Consider the following 23,677-nt stretch of genomic DNA (forward strand, 5'->3'; position numbering starts at 1 on the left):
CTGGAAGAGTCACCTCCAGAGAGGCCGAAAGCCATTTCCATCAACTGTATCGATGCTGACACTAGAATGGTACTATGTCTAACAAGGAGGAGGAAGGAAGATTTTTTTAAAGTATTTTTGTGAATAAGCTCCGATTTATGCTTTACAAAAATTAGATATGTATTTTCCAAATTAGGGAAAAAAAGTTTCCCCTTTTTTTTTTGCTAATTCAATATTTGAGGCAAAATGAAGGATTACAGTGCTTATAACATGTTTTATTCAATTCACATAGAAAAGCATGCAGTATTAATGTAAAATGGTACAGTATTAATGTAAGATGTTCAGTGCACATTAGGTAAACAAATCATTAGCATACAAACCCATTTTTATGGTCTATACAGGCATACTAAACACATTCAGAATAACAATGATTTTTGGGAACTAAATTAAAAATTGTGCTTAACTTCAAAGAGAGTCAAGCCATAATTGCAGTGTTAAAAGTGATGTTTTCTAACTGAAGTGCTGTGACCCTGAAAAGAAAGGGGCTGCTACCTTACACCCACTTCAAACAAGAGTTTCAGTACAGTACAGTGCTATGAAATAGTCTGAGCAGGAACATTTCCTCTGGGAGGCAAGTTTTATGGCAAAATTGACATTAATTTACAGCAATTTTATGAATCCATAGGATATATGGCCAATAGCTGCCTTACATGCACAAAGTGTAATCTTTAGGAATGGGAAATATAGCCTTTAAAACTAATTCTTACATAAATGACTAATTTGACAAGACAACTTAGAATTGTCAAGGAGCACTTAGCTGTGCTCCCAATTGGAAGAGCATGTAATCTGGTAACTTAAAGAGCATCAAAAACTCCCAAGCCCCCCGGTAAACAAAATGCCCAGTCAAAAGAATCAGGAACGGTTCTTCCTTGGGAAAGAGCTTGCAATGGGCAGGTGAATGTTCAGTTTTCACATAGTCGAAAATTACAGGATCAGAACTACATGGAAGTCATTAAAAATGAAGTTCACCTGTAAATATTAAACATTTGCAGGTTTACAACTTTGAGTCACATTTGATTCCCTAAGCAGAATCAGTTTTTGGTGGTTTTTGATGGACTAGCACTGGAAAGGCTATTTTGAATTTTCCTCTTGGTTGACTGACTGACATTTTTATTTTTCCTTTCAGCTGTAAAGGAAGACACCCAAGGAGGATTAATCTGACTTTGCAGATCAGACGACATCTTTAAAAAACATGAACCAAACTTCTGTTCCTCAAATAACCTTTGTGAGTTACTGAAAAGTACATCTGGGGAAAAGTCCCTTTGAAATAAAGAGTTTGGAGGTTTGGCATCAGTAGCCACTACATTTTGGCCTGTAAACAGTGGAAAGTGGTCATTCATATCTACGTCAGATGGGGAGAGGTTGGAAAACATAGCAGGTTTCCAGCCAGTTCTGTCAGCTACCAGATCACTTGTCTCTGGACACTTCATACTCTGCTCCTCATTCATCTCTTCCAGATTCTTCTCTGCTCCATTCAGAAGTTTAGTGCACTCTGTTGACTTTGAAGAACCGTCAAGATCAGAGGACTTGAAATTATAGCACGGACTCTTGCTGTTGTCTGACTCAGACATCATTGAGTCCAACTCAGAAATTTTATCGAGGTAGGCAGCATCCATAGAGGCCTCGCTGGAGGTTCTTGTGCGGTTCATTTCGGAAGAGCAGAGAGTATGCAACCTCTTAGGTAAGCAAGAACTTGTTTTATCACTGGACTTTGCTGTTGTCTCTTCTGATTGACCAGCTACTGAATTTTGCCCTGATCCATCAAAATCTAAGTTCTCAGCAAAATTTGTTGGGCAGGTGCCCCAAACCCCTGATCTTCCTGCAGTAAAACAGTTTAGCTTCTTTTTGCTATTACAGCTGCTTGTGCTGTGCTCAGAAGAATCCTTGCTGCAAGCATCGGAAGTGTCATGAAACTCTTCAAATTTCAGTTTTCTAAGGAATGTTGATGGTTTTCTTGCATTTTCTTTTCCATCAGGAGTGTTCAGTTGAAGGCGACTGAGAGACAGAAAAGGAGTGCACGGTGGTGGAAGATCATAAAGTTCTTCATCTTTGTATGGGGTGCATTCCTCAATTTTATTCCACTGGTCTTCTAAGCAGGCACCCATATTTGTACTATTTTCATCCAGGAGAGCCCTGTGACATCCTGGAAATAGTTCTTTCTTTGGGGCACACTGGGTATTTGAGCTATTCAAGCCATCTTGACTAGAAGAGCTTAAACAAGTTCCACCACTTGTCAGCTGCTCAAGACTGTCAGGACTTTGACTGGTATTCAAAGCCTTTTTCTCCTCAGCTTGGGTTTTCAAACATGTTGTATCTTCACTGCTCTCACCTCCTTCAGCATCTGTGGAAAGCACTCTCTCACTAACAGCACTCACTGTCTGGCTTCCTTTGCCTGCCTTTTTCAGCTGTAAAAGCTGACACTCTATTTCTTCTATGTATTTATCACTTCTTTCCAGTGCTTTTTTCAGACGGTTCATTTCACGTTCACTTTGTTCCACTTTGGAATGAAGTGCAGCTACAGTAAGCCTACCAAACCTGCAATAAAAAAAAAAAAAAGAAAGAAAATATTAATATGGAAAAAGGCATTCTTGTGAAGGTTTGCAAGTTCATTTCAAGACAGAATGAATCTATTAAACACTCTGTTAATTTGAAAACAAAAATCAGAACACCTCTCTGCTAGTTATGAAAAAAATACTGAAATCATCACAAATAACATACAGGTGGAGGTGATACATGAAAAGTCAAAATTAAAGTATTAGTGGTAGCAAGGCAATAACAAGCAGATTACCCTTCCAGGGGCTGGTTCTATCAATTCAACTCAAATATGCATGAAGAATTATCCCCTAAAACAATGGCAAAGATTTATGATAACATTTGAACAGTGGTCCACATCTTGAAATATTTACATTCAATCATTTTCCTACAGTACAGCAGTGTTTTACAATACATTTCTTTCACAATGTCACCTTGTCAAAAACAAAATGCTGATATGAAATGCTGAAATTGCATTAGTCCTTTGAGGTGGTTTAAATACTTATATAGACAATTTCAATTATGTTCCTGTTAGATAACAGCTTTTCCTCACCCATCCTGTGGATGGCATATCCACTTTGAGTTACTTGTTTTTCTGAGCTTTACAAGCAGAACAATCTGATTTCTGTCTTGACTCCAGTACAAAAACCTGCTGCTTGTAGTTTGTGAAAGTTGTCTGCTTGTGGGGTTTCCAGCTTGAGCACATTTTCAACTTCCATGATACAGACTTGCCTTCCCCTCATCCTCCACCAGCTTTCAAGACTGACCTTCCCCAGAGGGCAGGTGAAGGTTTCAGCTATATGCCCTGACTAATACTAATCTGTCACTGACAGGAGAGCACCAGGGAATTCCCTGCTCCATCCAAGGCTTTCAATTTACAGAAAGAAAAAATAATTAAAGTTCTGATATTATTACAAAGGAGGGAAGGACCTGCAGCCATCCTACAACTCTGACAAATAAGGTTTTATATCACAAAGAAAGGACAATTCTGTATGTGGGCTTACACTGAATTTCCATTTTCCATCTTGCAGCTCCATGTTACAGCACAAGCTTCTATTTACTCTTTCAGCACAAACACTGCCTGAAATTTCTATGTTTTTCTTTGTTTGTCTGCCTGTCCCTCCCTCAGAGTCACACTGAATTTACATTCCATTTTCCCCATTCCATCATCTCACCTCTTCACAAAATGCTCCCACTGCAACCCTTGGATCAGTGGAATCTGAAGGAAGTAGCCTCCGACTATGCTGGCAAAACAGCCATGGATCCATGCATGCATTTCCAGCAAACAATCAAACCATATTCTGCTTCTTCAAGTCGTGAGCCCGAAGCAGCAGGAAGCTGCTGTACGCTGACAACTGCAATACAATTAACTGGACAGCTGGGGAAAGCAATAAGGGCTATCATAAGCCCCAAAAAATTGGGCAGGAGTGACCAGATCTACTGATCTATTTCACTGTTCAACTGCTTCTGCATATTTAAAGAACTCTGAAGACTTTAGTGTAGATGGCTCAGTGATGGGTAAGATTTACACAACAGTCTAAGCCACTTCTGTCACAGCTAGCAGACCACTTTTTAAATCAGATCAGCCTAAGCTTCACGCAGTTTTGGTGCATACCACTCACTTCCTTGTAGACAAGAAATGGCAATGTAGAAGTTTTACATTTAGTAGGATTTCTTTTTTCCCCAAAAGAAGGTAGCTGGACTGCAACTCAATGGAGGCAAGGACCCCTTCACCTCCACAGGACCTCTACCCAATTATCTTCACATTCATTAAAAAAGAAGATAGAACATTTTTCATTTGGTTGCTCTCTGGAAAACAAGTTTTCCCAACTGCTTATAGCAGTTGGTCCATTTCTAGCTGCACACAAGAGAGAAATAGGAAAAAAGGCATAGAAGACTTTCTCTCTCTCCCCTATGAAACTAGGTAAAAGCAGAATCACAGCTCAAGAATGTTTCCATTATATTTTTCAGGGGAAGGGGGCTACATGAAATAAGCATCCTTATATACAACACGTTTTGGTTTATTTCCTCTTCCAGTTAAAGGAACACAGATTTTAGTTTGATACAGATAGAGTCACTGTAGCACAGCAGGGCCCAAGCAAGAGCTTTCCCACTTCCTAAGGTGATCCAGAGGTATTTATTATGCCTTTCTCTAACAGACTTATTCACACAGTCTTACAGGAGCAAACCCTACAGTCCTTAATAAAAGGTAGAAAGACGATGCAAAAATACAATTTAGCTGAACAGCCAAGTGAGAGAAAGGGAAAAATGCTTTTGTAAAACAAGGAAGATTTTCCAAAGTCTCCTCTAACAGACATGCTGACATAGAAATTAAAACATGTTTACATTTATATGCACACCTGGTAATTCCTTTTTAATGGAAGAATGGTGTAATATGTTTATTTAATGCAAATAGCATTAGTGGCAGCCTGAGATTTGCTTATGAGGAAGCACTGTATTCTCAAGTGTAACTTTTAAAACAAGTGTCCTCAGGTTAAAAAAATACAGTATGTTGTTCAAAGGCAAATAGCATTACTAATATGTTAATTGTTGCAGAGGGACGTGCTTGGGAATTTTGGTTTTCAGAAATGTAACATATGACAAGCTGCCTACAAATTTCTTCTGCAGTTAGGCATTAGAACAGTAGTTGCTTTCTGTTCCTGCTTAAAGACTTGCATATAGTCAGTTCCCAAATTTTCAAGGACATAGATTTTTAAGACAGCCAATTACTCCAGATATAGGTGCTTTAGCAAGCCAGAAGAGAGTTTGAAAACATTCATATTTTGGTTAAAGAAACCAGAACACTCCCCATCTCCCGAGACCAAACCACTCATAAGCGATTTTTTTTCTTTTTTTTTTCCTTTCAGATGTACAGTGAGCCCTGATATAGCCAAAAAATTATAGTCTTATGACAATGATAACAGAATGCAATACAGTTACATGAAAATAAATTTAAGTTTCACCTGACAATCCAGATAAATTATATTTCCTGAAGTATTTGAATTATTTCACACTTGGTAACAAGGAGATGAATTCTTTGGTAGAAGTCAAGGTATTTAATATACATGAGGTAAAGAACACACATATACCAAAAGGAAAGCCATATCCTCACACATGGACAGACTTTTGAGTGTTAGCGTCTTTAGTTGTATCACTGAACCTACGACTCTGGATCTCACTGCATTTCAAGTACATCCTTCATATAGAAAACTGCAAGCCCAGAAAAACAAAATCATCACTCATAAAGTGAACAGGAACACATTTCAGGTGGGATTTGGATCCTTTAACATAGACTCCTAACAATATTTTACATCACCTAAAGTATTTTACATAACTGCTGGCCCCCACATATCACTCTGGAAGGCTGTATCACAGCTACCATCCCCAGGAAGATGTAGTGGATATTTTATAGTGTCTGCAGTGACACTGGATGTCTAGATGAACATTTCAAGCTCATATTTCAGGACATTTCCTTGGTCAGAGTCCCTTTTCTTGACCCAGCATGATTCTGACTTGACACAAATCAGAAAGCTGCAGTCATCTCTCACCTACAGTGAGCAAGAAGAACTCACATTGCTGGAGTCACCCTCCTTGGCATTATTCCACAACTGCTCCCTCATTTATGTGTGAGTACTCCCATCCTGATTTTATCTGGGATACAGTTTTCTTGACAGTAGCTACTATGGGACTATGTTTTGAATATGTGATGGAAACAATGCTGATAACACAGGGATGCTTTAGCTGCTCCTGTGCAGTTCCTGCAACACAGTCAAGGCATCTTCTGCCTCTTAACCCACCAGTGAGAAGGCTGGGGGTGCACAAGAAGTTGGGGAGGGACACAGCCAGGGCAGCTGATCCAAGCACACCAAAGGGATATTCCAGACCATTAAATCATTACACTCAGAATAAAAAGCTGGGAAAATAAGTAAATTAATATTCTGAGTGACTCTGTTTGTTTCCTGAAGTCACTGCTAGGCTCAGATGGAGACCGGCATTCCTGGAGACACCTGTTTGTCTGTGGAAGTGGTGAATAAATTCCTTGGTTTGCTTTGCTTGTGCACAGCTTTTCTTTCCCTACTTAACTGTCTTTACCTCAATGCATGTGTTTGTTCACTTTTACTTCTCTGCTTCTCTATCCGGAGAGGGGAATGAGTGAGAGGCTGGGTGGGGCTTAAGTTGCTGCCTGGGGTTAAACCACAACAACTTCTTCAGAAGTCCATTTAGAAACTGTTTGTGAAGTTGAAGAACAAATTTTTCAGTTGTTTCTTCCTTCTCTTCTTACCTATCAGTTCTGCAAATTCAGCTTTAGGGTTTTATTTTACACATCAGTGACCACTATCTGCAGCACGCCCGTCTGGTTGACCCTTGAGTCAGTTTAAAACCACACAACGTCATACAAACTCTTATTTTTCTGGATAGCAAGCAGCTGCAACAAACAGTTTTCTTGTATAACCACTTCCTGAAGACTGGGGCTGCAAGGTTGCTATGGAAATTGACTCTCCAATTCTCATCACCTGATGGCCTAGGCTGGGGACCACCCTGCAGTTCAGGATTCATCCTCCAAAGGAAACAAGGGGTGAAGAGTGGAAAATTACAAAGTACACTCAGGGCTTATTACAGTTTGAGATAAGGGCAATGCCAGAGTGTACAACCAAACCCAGTACCATCATTTAGATACACATTTTCCCTTGGGTTCTGCAGTTGGATGGGAAGAAAGGCAGGAAATACAAGAACAAACCAGCTGAAAGACATATTAGTTTCTACAGTTCTTTGACGGTATCACGTACCAGCTGTACCAGTTCTGCAATTCCCCTCTATATCACCTATGAAAGGTGATCTGCAGAAACATCTTGGCAGCATCCCAGGTTTCATACAACTGTCTTAAAAGTGTGTCATATTTGCATAGACATCAGAACTAAAAAAAACGTTACTGCCAGATGAGGGTCTATTCCTAGCAAGCAAAAAAACCCCAAAACCCACAAAAAGTCAAAACATACTGTCCACCGTGAACAGACAAGTCAGGTACATTCTTTGACATGAGCTTCCACTTTCATAAAGGGAATTGGCTGAATTTAGATAAATATGCAAAGCCTCTCTAAGCATTTTCACATCTATTAATGAATCATCACTGGTTTTCTGTCGCCCTGTTCTTTTGAGAGTTTTAAAGTTCTTCTAAAAGTTTTCATGCCTTCTGATGTTTACATATTTATACTGAATTTTCTTGCACTGTTCATATAAACAATGATTGTTTTGCATTCTTCTTTGTGGGTGGAGAGAATTGATAGAATGTTAGTTTGACCAGTGTGGTTGGAGAGGTGGCAGTTTCACCCTCCAATCCACTGTCACTTTTGCTATTGCATATATAGTAGAGTCAGAAAAGAAAGTTTATTTTTTTTAGTTCTTTTTCTTTCCTTTTACATCTAGCCTGCTGTGTGAGTTATTTCACATCATAGTGTAACAGTTTTCCATTTAAGAAAGGCAGATTATCACCAGGGTCAGCAAACAGCAAAAGCTAGAAAGAATTCAGAACTACTAAAAAAACCAAAAAACTACTGGAAAACCCACAAAACCAGAGTGTGATCTTCATGTCTTTACTCATCTGCCTAAGGTTTAGATCTTCATGACTGAAGTGGGCACTTTCTCAGGATTTAATGCTATGACTCAAGAACTCAGAGCTCATTTGAAGGCTATTATATCCTACTTTCCTCTACTTTACTTTTAAGGCCACACTGCAGCTATTCTTCGAAAATGGTCGCTCCTCTGGACTAGAAAACTTGCAAAGAGGTGAGACCATAGCCCAGTTTTCTACCAGGAAAGACAGAAAATGTTCTTACCCTCTGCACCCTGGACACAGGTTTTTAGAAGCCTGTTTATAGGTCTCGTGAAATGCAGATTGAATTTTGTATTTTGGTATGTGTAAAAATATTTGAGTTAGGTACAAATTTAATGTTGTAAAGAATGATGAAGAAAGTCAACAGGTCAATGGGTTTAGATTTCAGTGTACCTGAAGTCACAAATCTAGACAAGATAAACAATAAAACTGAAGAACTGCTCCTCCCTCCCTAAAATGCATCAATAAAACAACTTGCAAAACCAGAGAACAAAGATAATGCAACAATTTTATGCATGTTACAGATAGTTTCTCAGACTGGGATTTTAACTGGCAGAAGGAATTAAATATTTAGGGAAAAGACTCCTAGGAAGCCTAAAAGTCTGGTTCAAACAGATTTGAATCTAACCATTCATAAAATACACTATACCCTGGAGTAGATGGACTTGCTAGTTATTTTCCTTCAGGTAAAAAGCAAACATCCCTTTGCCAAAAACGCTTTTAGATCCACTGTGCCCTGCCAATAGACCTAACAGTTTTCTACTTCAAGTAGAGCTGGAAGTAATAGGGCTTTATTATCCTGCAAAATTTAAGTTTCAGAAGTTTTTTTGCTCTACATTGGGAAAGTGGAAGTTGCTGAAAATTCATCAGGAGAAAAGGTAAAGAGAGAACAAACAACAGTCATGAATCAGTCTGATTTGCCTGAGAAATGGAAGACTAATGCAGGTCTTTGGTAAGAATCAGAGCTAGAAACTTACCCTCATTTGCCTTTCAGACCTGTGTCCCAACTAGATGATGGTATGGTATTCTGGTGAAGGTCTAGTCTCAAAAATGTTTTGAGGAAAAAATAGAAAGCTAATCAATAAATCAGCATCATCAGTTTAAAAAAATGTATAAAAATTCCTGACATGGCTGAAATAACGATTTTATTGACATATATGACATTTTCCAGCAGGTTTTAATGGATAAGAACAAAGGAGAAACAATCCAAGTCTATGATAAAAGGAAAGTTTTTTATTGACCACTGAAGGAGGCTAATTATACTTTTCCTGGTGATGTAAGAGGTAAGAGTCTGTGTTAGAAAGGGATCATTCACCTGCCATTAATGTTCCCCCTTCTGTAAAGCAAAGTCCACTAAAACAATTTATGTTGCGCCATTTAGCTCCAAAGTAATCATGCACAAAATGAACTACACTTGAGATATACAGGGACTGAATACTGACAAAACCTTTACAAAATACTTTTACACCAGTTTTATTTAGTTACTTCAGTTGTTTGTTTAAGCATAAATCCATACCTGAGAATCCGAAGCTAAGAAATATATAAAAAATGAAATAATAGTGGTGACACTAAATTACAAAAATCCAATTCAGTAGCTATTTTAAATTACATTAAGACCTACTCAGAAATTTTTCCAAAAATTACCTTCTGAAAACTTCTGAATAAAGCACACAGGAACAACTGTACTTGCAAATCCATGTACTTGCACAGAAACTTAATTCTAGTGACATTGTTGGGCTCTGATGCTTACGCCTTCAATTCTGATTTTATAGGCAAGTTAAAAAATCCATTTATTGCAAGCCCTGTTCGAAGTGTGAAGCCTAGCTGAAAGACCCTTTAAATATTATCAGTTTGCCATCAGAGCTGAAAGAATATTTAAAAAACGACTTCATGTTAGGTCTGATCTGGATATTGACCAGACTAATGACCACAATGATGAAAGTTAATTTAAAAATTCTGCTAACAACATTAAGATAGGAGAGATTTCTCACCATCTGAAGGATGTACCTGGGATTTGAAAGAATGGAGTTTGATATGCATCAAAACATCAACCTAAAGAAAGCCAATAAATGGGTTAATTTCCACACTTTGAAAGGGGATATTAACAGCACAAATGCAAAATGAGGAAGGAAGGTAACTTTTTAAATAGCAATTTGGCAGAACTGGTACTGGCCATTGTGCTAGAAGTGTCAAGGAAAAGGAAACAACAAAAAAGGTATTGCAAGGTATTGATATAAGATGTTTTAAGGACAGAAGATAGTTTTACTGCTCTAGTTAGTGCTACCAAGACTTCACTTGTAGTCTAGTACCAGTTCTAAGCATTATGACTTCAGAAAACCACCGGCACAGGAGATTCTTGAGCACAGAGCAAAACCAAATAAACACAAGTTTATTTTTTCTCTCAAGTCATACATATCTAGACGACCTGGACAAATTCAGACTTTAAGATGTGACACGGAATGAATTGGTATAGGCTGGATTAATAAAAATTTAATGTGCTGTGGGGTTTCTTTCAGGACAAGTTTTTCCTTGCACATACTTAAATTCTTGTAGCACACCAATGGACTCAAAGCAAAGGCAAGACTCAATATAGAAGAATCAGGGTAGAGAAATAAAAAGTCCTGAAGTGTTTGAACAGTTCCTCGCACAGTTTAAGCCTGATTCAATTAATGTCCTAAATCCCATGCACAGCTCTAGAGTTATCACAGGCCAAGGATAATTCCAAATAGACAGGCCGGATGTGATATTTGTTCGGGAGACTAATAATAATAATAATAATAATAATAATAATAATAAATAATAGCAGAGACACAGACAGGCCAATATAATGGGCATCTGGATTGCAAGACAGACACTGACACTGTCCAATTTGTAATAACATTTGGCTATATCTGGGCTTCTAAAGCAGAAAGTGACAGGCTATTGTTTTAGGCAACCATGGTAAAGCATGCACAAGCTAGAAGAAAGGGAAATTGTCTCCACTGGGGAGTTTACCTTATAGCAGCAAAGTAGAAATCAATTTAGATTATCTGGTCTTTTCTGGGATTTATTTATTTATATCTATTTACTTTTTAAGTTTGCCATCCTTGCCAACTCACTCTTGAGTCTAATGGGAAAAGATACACCATGCCATAGAAGCCATTGCCAAGGCCTTCAACAGGACTCTATCTTACTAGGGATCTTCAGGGCAGAATGTGCTCTCATGTATCCACAGCACAAGGATCATGCATCTTCTTTTCTGTTGTCTCTAATAACAAGCAGTGTGGCAAGTAAGCTCTTCTACAAGAATGAATTTTCTCTTCCAGCAGGTTTGTTGCCAGAACTAGAACAAAATCCAGAGAGCTTTCTTTTCACTTTACACAGGTTTCTCCCAATCCCCTTTCTCAAAGCTCTGTATAAACCTTTGGCCAATATAGCTATTAACTTTTTAATATCTAAACAAATGAGAGAAGAAAGGTAGAAAACCAATGAAAGAAAGAAAAAGAACTTAAAAAATATCAATATATTGCTTCGCAAAGTACTACCAAGAAGAGGTACCTTGGAACATAGCTCTAATGAGTATGGTGAAGTTTTTGCTTTTTGAGGGTATTGTCATTGGTATGAAAACTGCTTAAAACAGAGTATTAAACACCAATGTCAGCTCTTAGAATGTTCTCATGCTGCAGAAGCTCAATTCTGCATATGTTGCCCAGATACAAATCCAGTGTTTCAATACAAATGCAGTACTTCAATACTGGCCACATAACAAAGGAACAGCACTTGTAGTCAAGTCATATTCCTTCACTGTGGACTTGCTGCGATTCTCTAAGTTGCATTTCTCACCCACTTGCTGCTATTTTGTAAGTTTCATTTTTCACCTAAGTCCACGAGGATAAAAATTCTGAAGTCTACCTGGAGACACATATGCAACACAATGTACATCACCACAGTTTTAGGTTAAACAGGCCTACAACAGTTAAACAGTCTATAAATAAAAGATATTAGCTTTTAAAATATTCACATACTTTTGGGGCGATCTACTATCAGCTTCAGCTTTTAGTCGCAAATTCTCTCGTAAAAGGCTATTGTTTTCCATGCTCAGTTTCTTATTTGCCTAAGGAAAAGAAAAGGAAAAAAATAAGTATACAGTGAAAGAGAAATGACTTCTAATATTTATAGGACAAGCTGTTTCTCCTTTTTAAAGAGACAAAACTAGAAATGTGCAGGCAGGAAACAGCCTTCAGACAGGGACACCACTTAAGAATCACCATGGGAAATGGTTTGCAAAACTGAATAGCGAACAGACATTTTTTATTTATATTCCCAAAATACACTGCAAGTGTCCTATCTAGGGAAATAAACACAGTTATGTTAGTTAGCACAGAAAGTCATTAAGGAGATGTACTAATGGCAATTCCATGTTTTTTTTCCACATGACTAAATACATTAAGTACATTAACATTACAATGTGCAGGTATCAGCAAAACTAATGTTGAACAGCTTCCTTCATTCCAAATTAGAGCAAGATTACTTTGTGGGTTTTTGGCTTGTTTTTAAAGCATGGTCGTCCTGTGGATGTAAATCCATTATGACAAGCTATTTGCAGTCTTTTTTCACTTTCTTCCAAGACATTCTGATTAAGATTCCCGATTCACAACCATTCTTACTCCTTGAATTGAGGTCAATTCTTTCTTCTCCGCTCAGAAGACACCCTTGTTAACAATACACTTCATATAGAGAGAAGTTTTCCTGTCACCGTGTTTCAGAACAATGAATGCCACTATCCTAACAAGCAGAAGACACTCTTTGCACTTCCTAGAGTCCGTTCAATCTCCCTATACTAAAAATGGCACCACTAGTCCAGGACTCGTAATTCATAGCCTCAATTAGATAACGCTTCTACTGCATAATAAAAGTATGATCTAGAGCTAGATCTGAAGAAAGAGCTATGCAGCTGGGCTCAGGAGTGAAATGTACTTTTTCAGAAGCATGAAACAGTGCAAGAAGAGAGGCAGAGAACTTTAAATGCTCATACAAATATCCCTAGCAATCTTTTCAGGTGAGGAGGAGGAGATATGGACCAGAAAAATATAAGCAAACACCCTGCATCCCCAACACCACAATATTCCTAAGTACAGAAAGAATAACTAGAGACTTGTGGTAAAGAAAGGAAGGGTGAGCCCCAGGCTGAAAGTCAACTACTTGGTATTTAAAAAAATAAAAGCACTAAAAACTATCCTGAAAGCAACAAATGAGAATTCAGGAGCGCTCAGTTCCAAAGCATCATCAAACCATTTGAAAACATGGCCAAGCCTTTCCTTTCCTCTCTTTTTAAAAACAGTTCCCCCAGCTACATAATCAAGTAAAAAAATTCATTACTTGTGTAGCACTGATAGGCAAGGCATCCATGTGACACATGGCAAGTCAGGACTGAACCCCTCTGGAGTCCATCCTCAACTAGTGCTCTACCCTCCAAGTCAGGTAACATAGGAAAAAAGTGGACAGGTAACATAGGAAAAAAGTGTTGGACTCAATGATCTTAAAGGTTTTTTCCAACCTAAATGATTCTATGACAACAGCTTAAGAATTCTTCCCTAAAACCTATTTAAGCCTCTATTTTTTTTCTAACTCTTCACCAAATTTAGAGACTTCATATGCTTAAATCTCTTTTCTTGCTAAGGCTAAAATTATACTGAAAAAATATCCAAGCAAACCCCTTCTTCACTTCCTGTTATAGTGTTCTTTTTACTTACCTAGGGAAAAAGTTAAAAAGTTAGTCATCCCAAAAGAAAGAGAGAAAGAGGAAAAAAAGAAAAAGAGGCAGTACAGATTATCTTCATAAAAAGAACCCAAGAAAAATACAGGCAGACAAGAACTTCTTGCTGGGAATCCTCTTTTGCTGTCTACAAATGAATCTGAAGCTCCTGGGGTCCTAGAAGTGTCACATTAACAAAAAGGCAGAACAGCACAATGTGTGCCTCCAAGTCTATAGCATAGAAAAAGTGTGAACACTATTAATGCTAAAAACTTTTAAAAGAAGTCTTAAACACACATTTCAGTTTTGCAGGAAGTAACCCAGTATTGTTCGTAGAAGAAGTCAAGGCAGCATTTTGAATAAATACAAGTCCAGGTTTTCCACCTTGATTTCAAATTAATCTGAAATTTCATTCTTCTTCAATGTTTAAGGTGGTCTTACTTGTGCCTGCAGGTATATTTTGCAAGATACTTTTATTCAGAGGTATTTTTACATGCCTATCTCCTTAATCTTTGCTTCTTCAGTATCAGATTTACTTCTATATTGCATCAAGATGTATAAAAAGTCTGCAGGTTTCCAGTAAAGGATATTCTGGTCAGAAAATGCTGAAGCTTGTCTAATTTTGGTCAAAGGGTCAAGTTACTCTGTCTCAGCAAATTGCACCAAAAATATCGGCTAGCAGGGAGGGCAATAGTGCAAAATCTGCCTTAGCCAACTGTACTGTGTTTGCCCACTGAATGTTGCAAAATAGATATATTATATAGATTATGGCAAGCCTGAAAAATCTGGTCATCAATACTGTCGACAAGTGCTACTATAATCCAATTACCCAGTCACAGAGTGACAGGGGAGTTGAATAAGAGTCACATACAAGACTCACTAGAACAAGCAATAACATCTGACACTTACAAGGGCTATACAGAAATACTATGGTACACCAATAGTCACTGGAATTCAATTTTTTTCCTCCTTCTTCTAGATCTATGAAGTACCCGAAGGTCACGGTAGCTCTTAGTCCCATTTAACTAACACAAAACAGTTACACTACAAAATAGCCGAAGAAATGTGTTTGTTACATTTATTACCTCCCTTAGCTTTTCCACATTATCCATCAGTTTTTCGCACATATCATTGGCGGTTTTCAGCTTTTTGCTCCATTCTTCTGGGGTTTCTGAGCCACTGATATCTGCTTCATTTGCTGACTGGCTAGTTTCCTCATTTTGGCAAGACAAAGCTGATGCTGCAGGATCCAGAAGAGATTTCAGCTGTATCTGTAAACTGAGGTTTTTACCTCTCAGATCTTCTACTTCTTTTTGCAGGGATTCTATTTCATCCTAAAGGTGTCAGAAATTCAGAGCAATTAAAATAATTCTTGAGATTAATTAATTAATACTGGCAAGTTCCCACAGCACTTTAGAGACATGGGTTCTGGCAAGCCCAGATGCATGCCTTTGCTTACACATATATCTAAGTATGCTTATGTACTGTACTTTAGGCAGGATTTTAATCAACCTGCACACTCAAGCATACTGAAGGTTTTAGTGCAGGGAATCCCTTGACTACATAAAGGACCCTGAACAAACGGGCAGACCAAGAGCTTCAAAGCATTCAGCAACATGAATCTATTATTAGGCCACTCTGTGGGAGGATTTCCTGTATCAAGAGTGTTCTTAAGGTCGTCCTCTGCTGACTCATTTGCTGTTATTTAAGAGTGTTTCTCTCATATTATTCTGAAATGTCACATGTTAGGATGCTGAAAGTCTCCAAATTCAAAACGGACAGAACACTGCCTGGAAAAGGCTGCTCCAGCTACACCAAAGCAGCAACATCTTAGGGAAGACTCTCAAAATGCAAAGAACAAAGCTCCCAGCTGTATCAATCTGAAGCCACAAGGAAGCAAAAACCTTCCAAAGCCTGTTGTTAAAGGGATAACAGAAATAATTTATCCTGAAAACATGTCTTCTACACTGTTTATCAATTCAAGGGTATGAGTTGTTCATGGTCACACTACTTAAGGAGGCCATATATAGCATTTACATAAATCCAAGGCATATTTTCACAAATAATCATGCCCATCCCTGCCCCCAGCATGGAAAAAACCATTTAAATTAAGCGGTTTTTTTAGAAGAAATTCATGTTATCCTATGACTAGCTGTATGAATTTTGAGTTGATTCAACAGAAAGGCAGGAAGCATCTTACCCTTACTCCTTCTCTCAGAGAGCCTAAAAGAACCTGAGCTATGGGCAAGCTTGTCATGAAAGATATCTCTTACTTCCCCAGTGTTAAGGATATAGAGAGTCCATTTCCTTTCCCTAATTCTCTTCCCCATGACAGGTTTCCTTCAAAAATATGTGATGTCTTCACACTGCTGCTACTGAGGAAACAACTGTCGAGGAAACAAACTAAGCACATTTCTTATTAACACCTTTTCATCTTCTTCCCAAGAGAATTTGGAGTATTCAGCTCTACTTTCAAGCATTTACTCACTTTCAGAAAACAATAAAACAATAATGCTAAAAATTTACCTATGCCAGAAGGTTACAGTGAGCAATACTCTTTATGACAGAATTTAGTCTCACTGAGCAACAGGGAATTGTTTCAGAAAATGTCTATGTTTGTATTGAAGACAAAATAAAAAGTTCTCCACACCTAATATGCATAAAGGAAATGCTGCCATACCACCTGGGGGTCGAATTCCCACAAAATTAAAGAACTGGCTCTACTTGGCTGCCTGTTGTCGAGAAAGACTATTACTGTGACTTCAGTGGGACCACTTCAAGCACCAGCAAATGCTCTCTTGTAACCTTAGTCAAAAGGTGACATTTTAATGCAACTGAGTTCCATGCAGATACAGTATACACCTTTACTCAAATTAAAAACAGCAGGACTCAAAGCAAAAGGACCGTTTGTATGTCGCAGTCCAACAGCTGCAGTTCATCTGGAAAGTCAAAACACTCCCCCTCGTCCTTACCTCATATTCTTTGTGGAGCAACTCAAGCCTTGTTTTTCGTAGGTGTTTTCTGACTGTTGGACTAAATATAGGATCACTTTCACTTGTTCCTCCTAAAGCAACAACAGGATGAAAGAAGCACTGATACTGTTTCCTTTTCAGTCAATTCAATACTAGTAACCCACCTTATACAATTTTTCATATTATCAACTACAAATGCATCTAATATTGGACCAATTAGCTACAACGGAAGATTTAAAGCCCTTTCACTTTAAAAACAGATTCAACTTGAGTACCTACTAGTGATGTTTAGAAGTCAAAATCTTGATTCAAAAATTTTACAACTTTTTTTTCCTTAACAGAATCCTATGTTATTTATGACCATATTAATAAAATAGCTGAAGGAAAGGGGCAGGGTATCAAGCATACATTTAATTAGTACAAGTTACTGTAAGTTTTTAAAGTGAGATTATTCAGATAAATTTTTCTCTTAGAATGAAACAGCAGGGCTGATATTTTATGTCAAATAAAGACTGCAGTTTTTCCCAGCTCTGGGGAAGTTAAGAGCCTCATGCAGTTGCTGTAGCTTCATCTTATTTCTATGCTAAGAGTAATTTTCTTAAAAATAAAAAAAGAAAAGGAGGAAGCGATGAACAAAACAAAACAAACAACAAGTAAAAAAACCCACATACACATTCAAGATTCTGGATTGAAATACACTACTTCTCAGCTAAATGCTGGTCTCTTAGGTGAACACGTTGCAATGTATAGGTGAGAATGCATTTTTTTCAGTTAAAGGCACCATCCAGCCAAGATTTCAAAACAATCATTAGAGAAATTGGCTACTTACTGTGTTTGGATAATCTAGCCATTAATATACACAGTGTCTTTGGAACTTTCCAGTAACATCCCTAATAGCTACAAGGTTAAACATTCAGTTAATTCTTCCTTAGATGTTGAAAAAAAACACAGAAGAAAAGGTATCCAGACATCTCTGGACTCAAAGCAATCTCCTCCAGCAGCAAATACCAGAAACTTATTTCAAAGCCTAAACTTGTTCTTACCTATAATCTCCTTGCAGGGATTTTCAGGCGTGATGGGAATCCTGCAAGCTGGGCACTGATTATTGTTCTTCAGCCACACTTCAATACAAATGGAACAGAAAACATGGTTGTTCACACAGATAACTGGGTGACGGACCTTTAAGCATTAAAGAGGAAATAAAAAGGAAAAAAAAAAAGAACAGACTCTATGAATACCTTAAACCTCCTTCAAGTGACAAAATACAAAAATACACAACCCCATCTCTCAGTGCAAGTCTGGCCTTGCAGGAAAGTGATGCTGTTTTGCAGGGCTAGCTAGGAAGCAACCTCCTGACTCACAAGACCAGATTTCCCTCTTTTAATAAGCTGTAACAATTTCTGCAGAACTAAGGTCCTTGTTTCCAAGAGCTTGTTAATAACCAGAGCAGCAGCAGCACCTTTCCTTTACCCACAACCTTCATGAACTACAGCCAGCCACTCCAGCGAAATGAATTCTCCTCCCAAGGTAGGACACAACCAAAGTAGGTGCCTTTTGAAAAGTGAGGCACGGAGGGATCTCTACTGGCACCATCCAACACTTTGCTGTGGAAGAGGTATCATTGGAACTTAAAGTGTTACAGATTGACTTTAGCCTGCGGATAATCAGCTTCATGGAAATCAGCTTTTAAAAGGATCAGGGCCAAAACCACAGAGCTGAAATGTGAACCAGCAATCACTAATTCAAGTCTCCTGCTAGATATGCATTGCTACTAAATAAGTCATTACCCAAGAATGGGGCAGCTAACTGAAGGATTAAATATTCCAATCAGACACAGATTCTTTCAAGCTTTCCCTCCCCTTCCAAAACAGTAGGGTAAACAAACTTTTAGAATATATTAATGACAATGCACTATTCTCTCTTGTCATTTAACTATAAACCCTGTTTGAAAGTAAATGTGCATAGAGGGACCAAATACGACGAAGAAGAAAAAGACTTTATGCCTTATTGCAGTTTGCTACAGCTTACTGTAATACACACTCTCAAATCTCTTACTTGTCAACATTAGTATTTGTGTTAGGGGTCTTAAAATAGTTGTTTTTCCTTCACTCCTGTCTTTTTCCAAGAAATATATTTTTAGACACAGAAGCTTCAGAATATATATTACTTTAAATTCTACTGTACTGCACTTAAAACCCAAGTTCAAGAGAATCTTCATCTTTAAATGGAGTTCCTCATCATGTCCAGGATATTCCTCTTTCATTCTATTAGTAAAGTAGTCAAACTAAAAAGGAAAAATGAAATGTTGGCAGGGAGAAGCAAGCACCTGGAAAGAACAGTCAGTAAGCACTTAGGCCAGCAGATCAGACATGTCCTCTCTGATCCGTAAGCAACCATACCCATACAATCAGCATTGTATGAGCTAAAACCCAACTGTTTAACCACTGACATATTCATGGATATGAATTAAGGCCCAGATCTGTCACCGTCTTCTCCAATTCACTCTCTATGCCTCTGTTACCTTATAGGATTCACAATATTTTTAAGACCTCCAATCTGACAGTCCTGAGAGTTAAAGGAATTATCTTTACATAAACAGAAACTCAAGTTACTGAAGGTATGAACAGAGAGAGACTGAACTTTCACCTCTAATTAAAAAGGCTTTTTTGTGTTTATTGCAAGCATTAGCACACCAATGCTTTGGTAACATTTAAATATTACAATTTCCATGATTTCTAATTTAAAAAATCTTGTTAGTTATTGCTTTCTTTTACAAGAAAACGAGCCTTCTCACCTGCAGCTAGCAGGGAAAAAAAAACTTTTTCTCTAGCCATACTTCTTTCTTACTCTGAAGCAGCCTGAGAATAGTTACATGGATGGTGATGATGAGACACAGAGCAGAATAACATAAAATAATCCAAACAGGAAAAGACGTTTCATGAGTGCAGGTTTTCCCCTCGGGGAGCAAGAGAACCTCAGTTACCCCAAACCTGACACAGAATCACACTTCTTGCACATGAATGATTACTCTCTATCTCTAGCAAAATAGTAAGTCACATTTATTAATCTCCCGGATACAGTGCTTCTGATTTACACACCTTTACAAGTTTCATTTCAGGGCTGGGGTTTTATACTTTAGTTGGCTCAGGATCCACACAAAGCAAAGCACACCAGAGCAGCAAAAGCCACTATTGAAATGTCACACAATGGCTGGTGCTGCCACTGCCCCTCCCACCAACTGTGACAAGCCCAGGGGTGGGGAATCAGGACATACCTACTACTAAAAAAGCATTTTACTTGAATTACAGCACAGTTCCAGTTCATCCATTGACCATAATATCTAGAAAGACTACGGCTTATTTCAGAAGGCTTAATCAGCTTGGTGATTTTGAGCAATTTCCTAATTTTTCCCCTCCAACATAATGCCATTCCTATGCAGATCAACATTTAATCCTGTACACATCGACTTCACTTTGAAGGCACTTCTGGGCCTTCAGGCAGCACTAACAGAGGAGCAGGCACATGGAAAATCAGACACACACCAGTGAACCAACCCCAGACATCCTACACTGTTTCAACCAACACAGAACTGTGTCTCCAGCCCAAGCAACCTGGCAACACCAAAACCAACAAGAGAGACCTCCAGACATTCTGGGACAAGTAAAACAGTCTGAAGCAGATGGCTTCAGATCTGCTATCTAATTAAAAAATGCAGCTATGTTAGAAGACAGCCCAGACCGTACCAAAAGAATATTCAGGTAACAAACATGAAATTGATCCAAGCAATTCACTCTTACTTTAAATGGTTATTTGCACATCTTTCCAATATACTTTTTGACATTGTTCATGTTAACAAAATGGGCTAACATGTCCCTGCTGCCCAAAATTTCAGCTCCAATGAAAACAATGAGTGGCCAACTCATTGAAAGAATTTCTCTTCAACATTTCCTTTTTTATCCTCTTACCATAATACACAGAGAATAGTTTGGATCTTGCAGTCAAAACTTTGCAAATTTTGCAGGGATAGCAAGAGATACACTCTGAGTTAGGGTGGGCCTTCTACTTGATTTGAAGTCTATGCCATAAACCACAGAAGTATCAGTATTATGTCAATCCTCCATGACACTCCCTGCTCTCCCCTAAAAGGTAATAAAAACTGACAAGATTTTTTTCCCTAATACAGGCTGAACAAATTCCTTCCTCCAACCTTAATCCTGAGAAAATGGGTTTTTCTGGTGAAGCTTTTCAATGAAGTTCCAAGCTAGAGACAAATAGGTCTATTATATGAAAGGGCAGTCAGAGTTGTCAGCTTTGTCAAAATTTAAACAGATTTACACGTCTAAAAATGAGAGCATTCAAATATCTTCATTACATGCATCACCAACAGATTCACAATTCATTTATATATGTTAATGTATTATCTCAGTGCAAGAGAGCAAGGAAGAGGGTGGAAGCCTCTTCCCAGTACAAACTCAGGAACGTATACAAAGGAAGTGAAGGTATGAAATACTGTCTTGGAATAACCCAGTGGCTTTACAGCAAGATATGAATGAACACCTAACTGTTAAGTGCTTAGATCAGAAAGTAACTAGGAACGGATTCAAATAGCAAATATCTTTGTCAGTTTGATTTCACTCTCCTCTTGTCACTATTTCTGCAGAGTGGAAGGTATGCACGCTGCATTACCTACAGAGTACACTTGGGTTCTACTCCATTTTCATTACAGATAAACAGAAAAAGAAAAGTAACACAACAACCAGGAAATCTTGCTCAGCTTCCACAAAAAAAAAAAAACCAAGAAATGAGTAAACGTGGTTGCTTAAAGTAACACACTGTCAGAATCATGAGATTTAAGAAAAGGGAGACGTCTGACTTCTTTCACTACCAGTGCTACACACCTACTTCACACATCAAATGCGCCTGCTCTTTTGTTATCACTCCAACAGAGAAGGTCTGGGAGGAAAGGCCAGGTGAGGTAGAAACAAACCAGAGTACAAACATAAAAGGCTACTTCTCCCCTTGTAATTATAGCTGAGCTTTAAGAAAAGAAAACGAGATTAAAATAAAAAAAGAGTAGTAAGGAATGCGCAAAGAATTTGAGAAGCAATTAGTGACAGCCATGAAATTAGCTCTGGGGCTTTTAGAGAAGAACAGACTAGCAAGAGCCCTCTGCTTCCCGAGGGAGAAGAAAAAGGAACTGAGAAAAGGTCAGAGAGGAAACGGAAACTTTTTCTCCAGACTGCTGCAGTTTTGCTCAATACTTGAAAAATCTTCTTGCTTATACACCCCCTCTTTGTTTCACTTGTCCTCCACGACACAGCACCACACTCAAACACAAGCTCCGCGAGCATTTTATCATAGAGTATCCTACTGGTAACGAGAGAAAACCCCCAAACGTCAACACCTGCACCTCGGGAGCTGCACACCCGCACACCGGGGCCCCCCAGGCCCATTCAACGCCTCCCAGGACACTCCCGCCGGGACACCGCGCGCTTCCCAACATCCCAAGGGCGCCGGCAAGCCTCGGCCACTGCCGGGAACGGCGCACACCCCAATTTCCTCCCCCGCACGGAGCCGCAGAGCCTTAAAAGACACAACCCCGGCAAGGGTCAGAGCGTCGAGCCGCGACGGGGCCCCTGAGCTGCCGCCACCGGCCGGACCTCCCTGCCCCCCGCACCCAGCCCCGGCCTGCGGGGCCGGGCAGCGGCGGCGCCGTTACCTTGCCCAGGCAGATGTGGCAGGTGATGGGCAGCGTGAGGGACAGCGTGACGCTGGGGCCGTGCTGCGCCATGGCGGGCCCCGAGCGGCGCGGCCCGGCGCCGGCAGCACGGAAGTCCCGCGGGCGGGCGGCCCCGGCCCCCGCCAGCCCCGCTACGGCAGCCGGCGAGGCCAAGCCGCCGCCCGGCGGAGGGGAGCGCCGCGCGCTCTGGCAGCGCTCCCCTGGAGGGCGGGCGGGAGCCGCGGCCCCTCACGGCTCTGGCCTGCCGCTGCTGCCCCCGAGGGGGTGGCCCGGGAGTCCATGGAGGTCTGAGCCTACGCACGGCATTCCGGGGGGAAGCGCGGCGCCTTGGGGAGCACAGGCACAGTGCCTGTGCAAGCGGAGGCCGACGCGGTTGCAAGGGTGATCTTTCCCCTCGTAAATCTTGGCTGCGCTCAGGTTTCATCGTGCTGAATTAAATAAACGGCTGTTTTAATTCTGTTAATTGTCCTGAATCACAGAATCGTCGAATTACAGCGTTTTAGAATTACAGGATTATAGAATGGCTCGGGATAGAAGAGATCTTAAAGATCATCTTGGTCCACCCCCCGTGCCGTGAGCAGGGACACCTTTCACTAGACCAGGTTGGTCAGAGCTCCATCCGGCCTGGCCCTGAACACTCCCAGGGATGTGGCATCCACAACTCTGGGCAACCTGATCCAGTGCCTCACCACTCAATGCCTAATATAAATCTACTCTCCTTCAATTTGAATCTGTTCCTCCTTTTCCTGTCACTGTGTGCCCTTGTAAATAGTCTTGGCCCATCTTTCCTATAAGTTCTCTTCAGTTACTGGAGGGCTACAATTAGGTCACCCTGAATCCTTGTCTAGCCTGAACAATCCCAATTCTCTTAGCCTTAGGAGAGGTGCTCCATCCCTCTGACTGACTTGGTAGCCTCCTCTGGTCTCACTCCCACAAGTCTTTGTCCTTCCTGGGATATGGGAACATGTCCTTGTGTTCTAGGGGAAGCTCTCAGGGCATGAGCCCCCATTCCCCATTACCTCCAGTCCATCTGCAGTCTCACGCCTGGC

At 39.7% G+C, this 23,677-nt stretch overlaps 1 protein-coding gene across 1 annotated transcript; it reads right to left on the reverse strand.

The window, feature by feature from the left end:
- Positions 1 to 233: 233 nt before the first annotated feature.
- On the reverse strand, positions 234 to 22,771 carry OBI1 (ORC ubiquitin ligase 1). The gene is made up of 6 exons (XM_068182387.1): positions 22,608 to 22,771; positions 17,932 to 18,067; positions 16,889 to 16,980; positions 15,002 to 15,250; positions 12,187 to 12,275; positions 234 to 2,574 (listed from the first exon to the last, which is right to left on the reverse strand). Exons 1-6 carry the CDS (start codon positions 22,677 to 22,679, stop codon positions 1,071 to 1,073), a joined length of 2,142 nt encoding a protein of 713 aa, XP_068038488.1. The 5' UTR covers positions 22,680 to 22,771; the 3' UTR covers positions 234 to 1,070.
- Positions 22,772 to 23,677: the final 906 nt, after the last annotated feature.

The sequence above is a fragment of the Anomalospiza imberbis genome, chromosome 2, assembly GCF_031753505.1.
Source record: "Anomalospiza imberbis isolate Cuckoo-Finch-1a 21T00152 chromosome 2, ASM3175350v1, whole genome shotgun sequence".
Lineage (NCBI taxonomy): Eukaryota > Metazoa > Chordata > Aves > Passeriformes > Viduidae > Anomalospiza > Anomalospiza imberbis.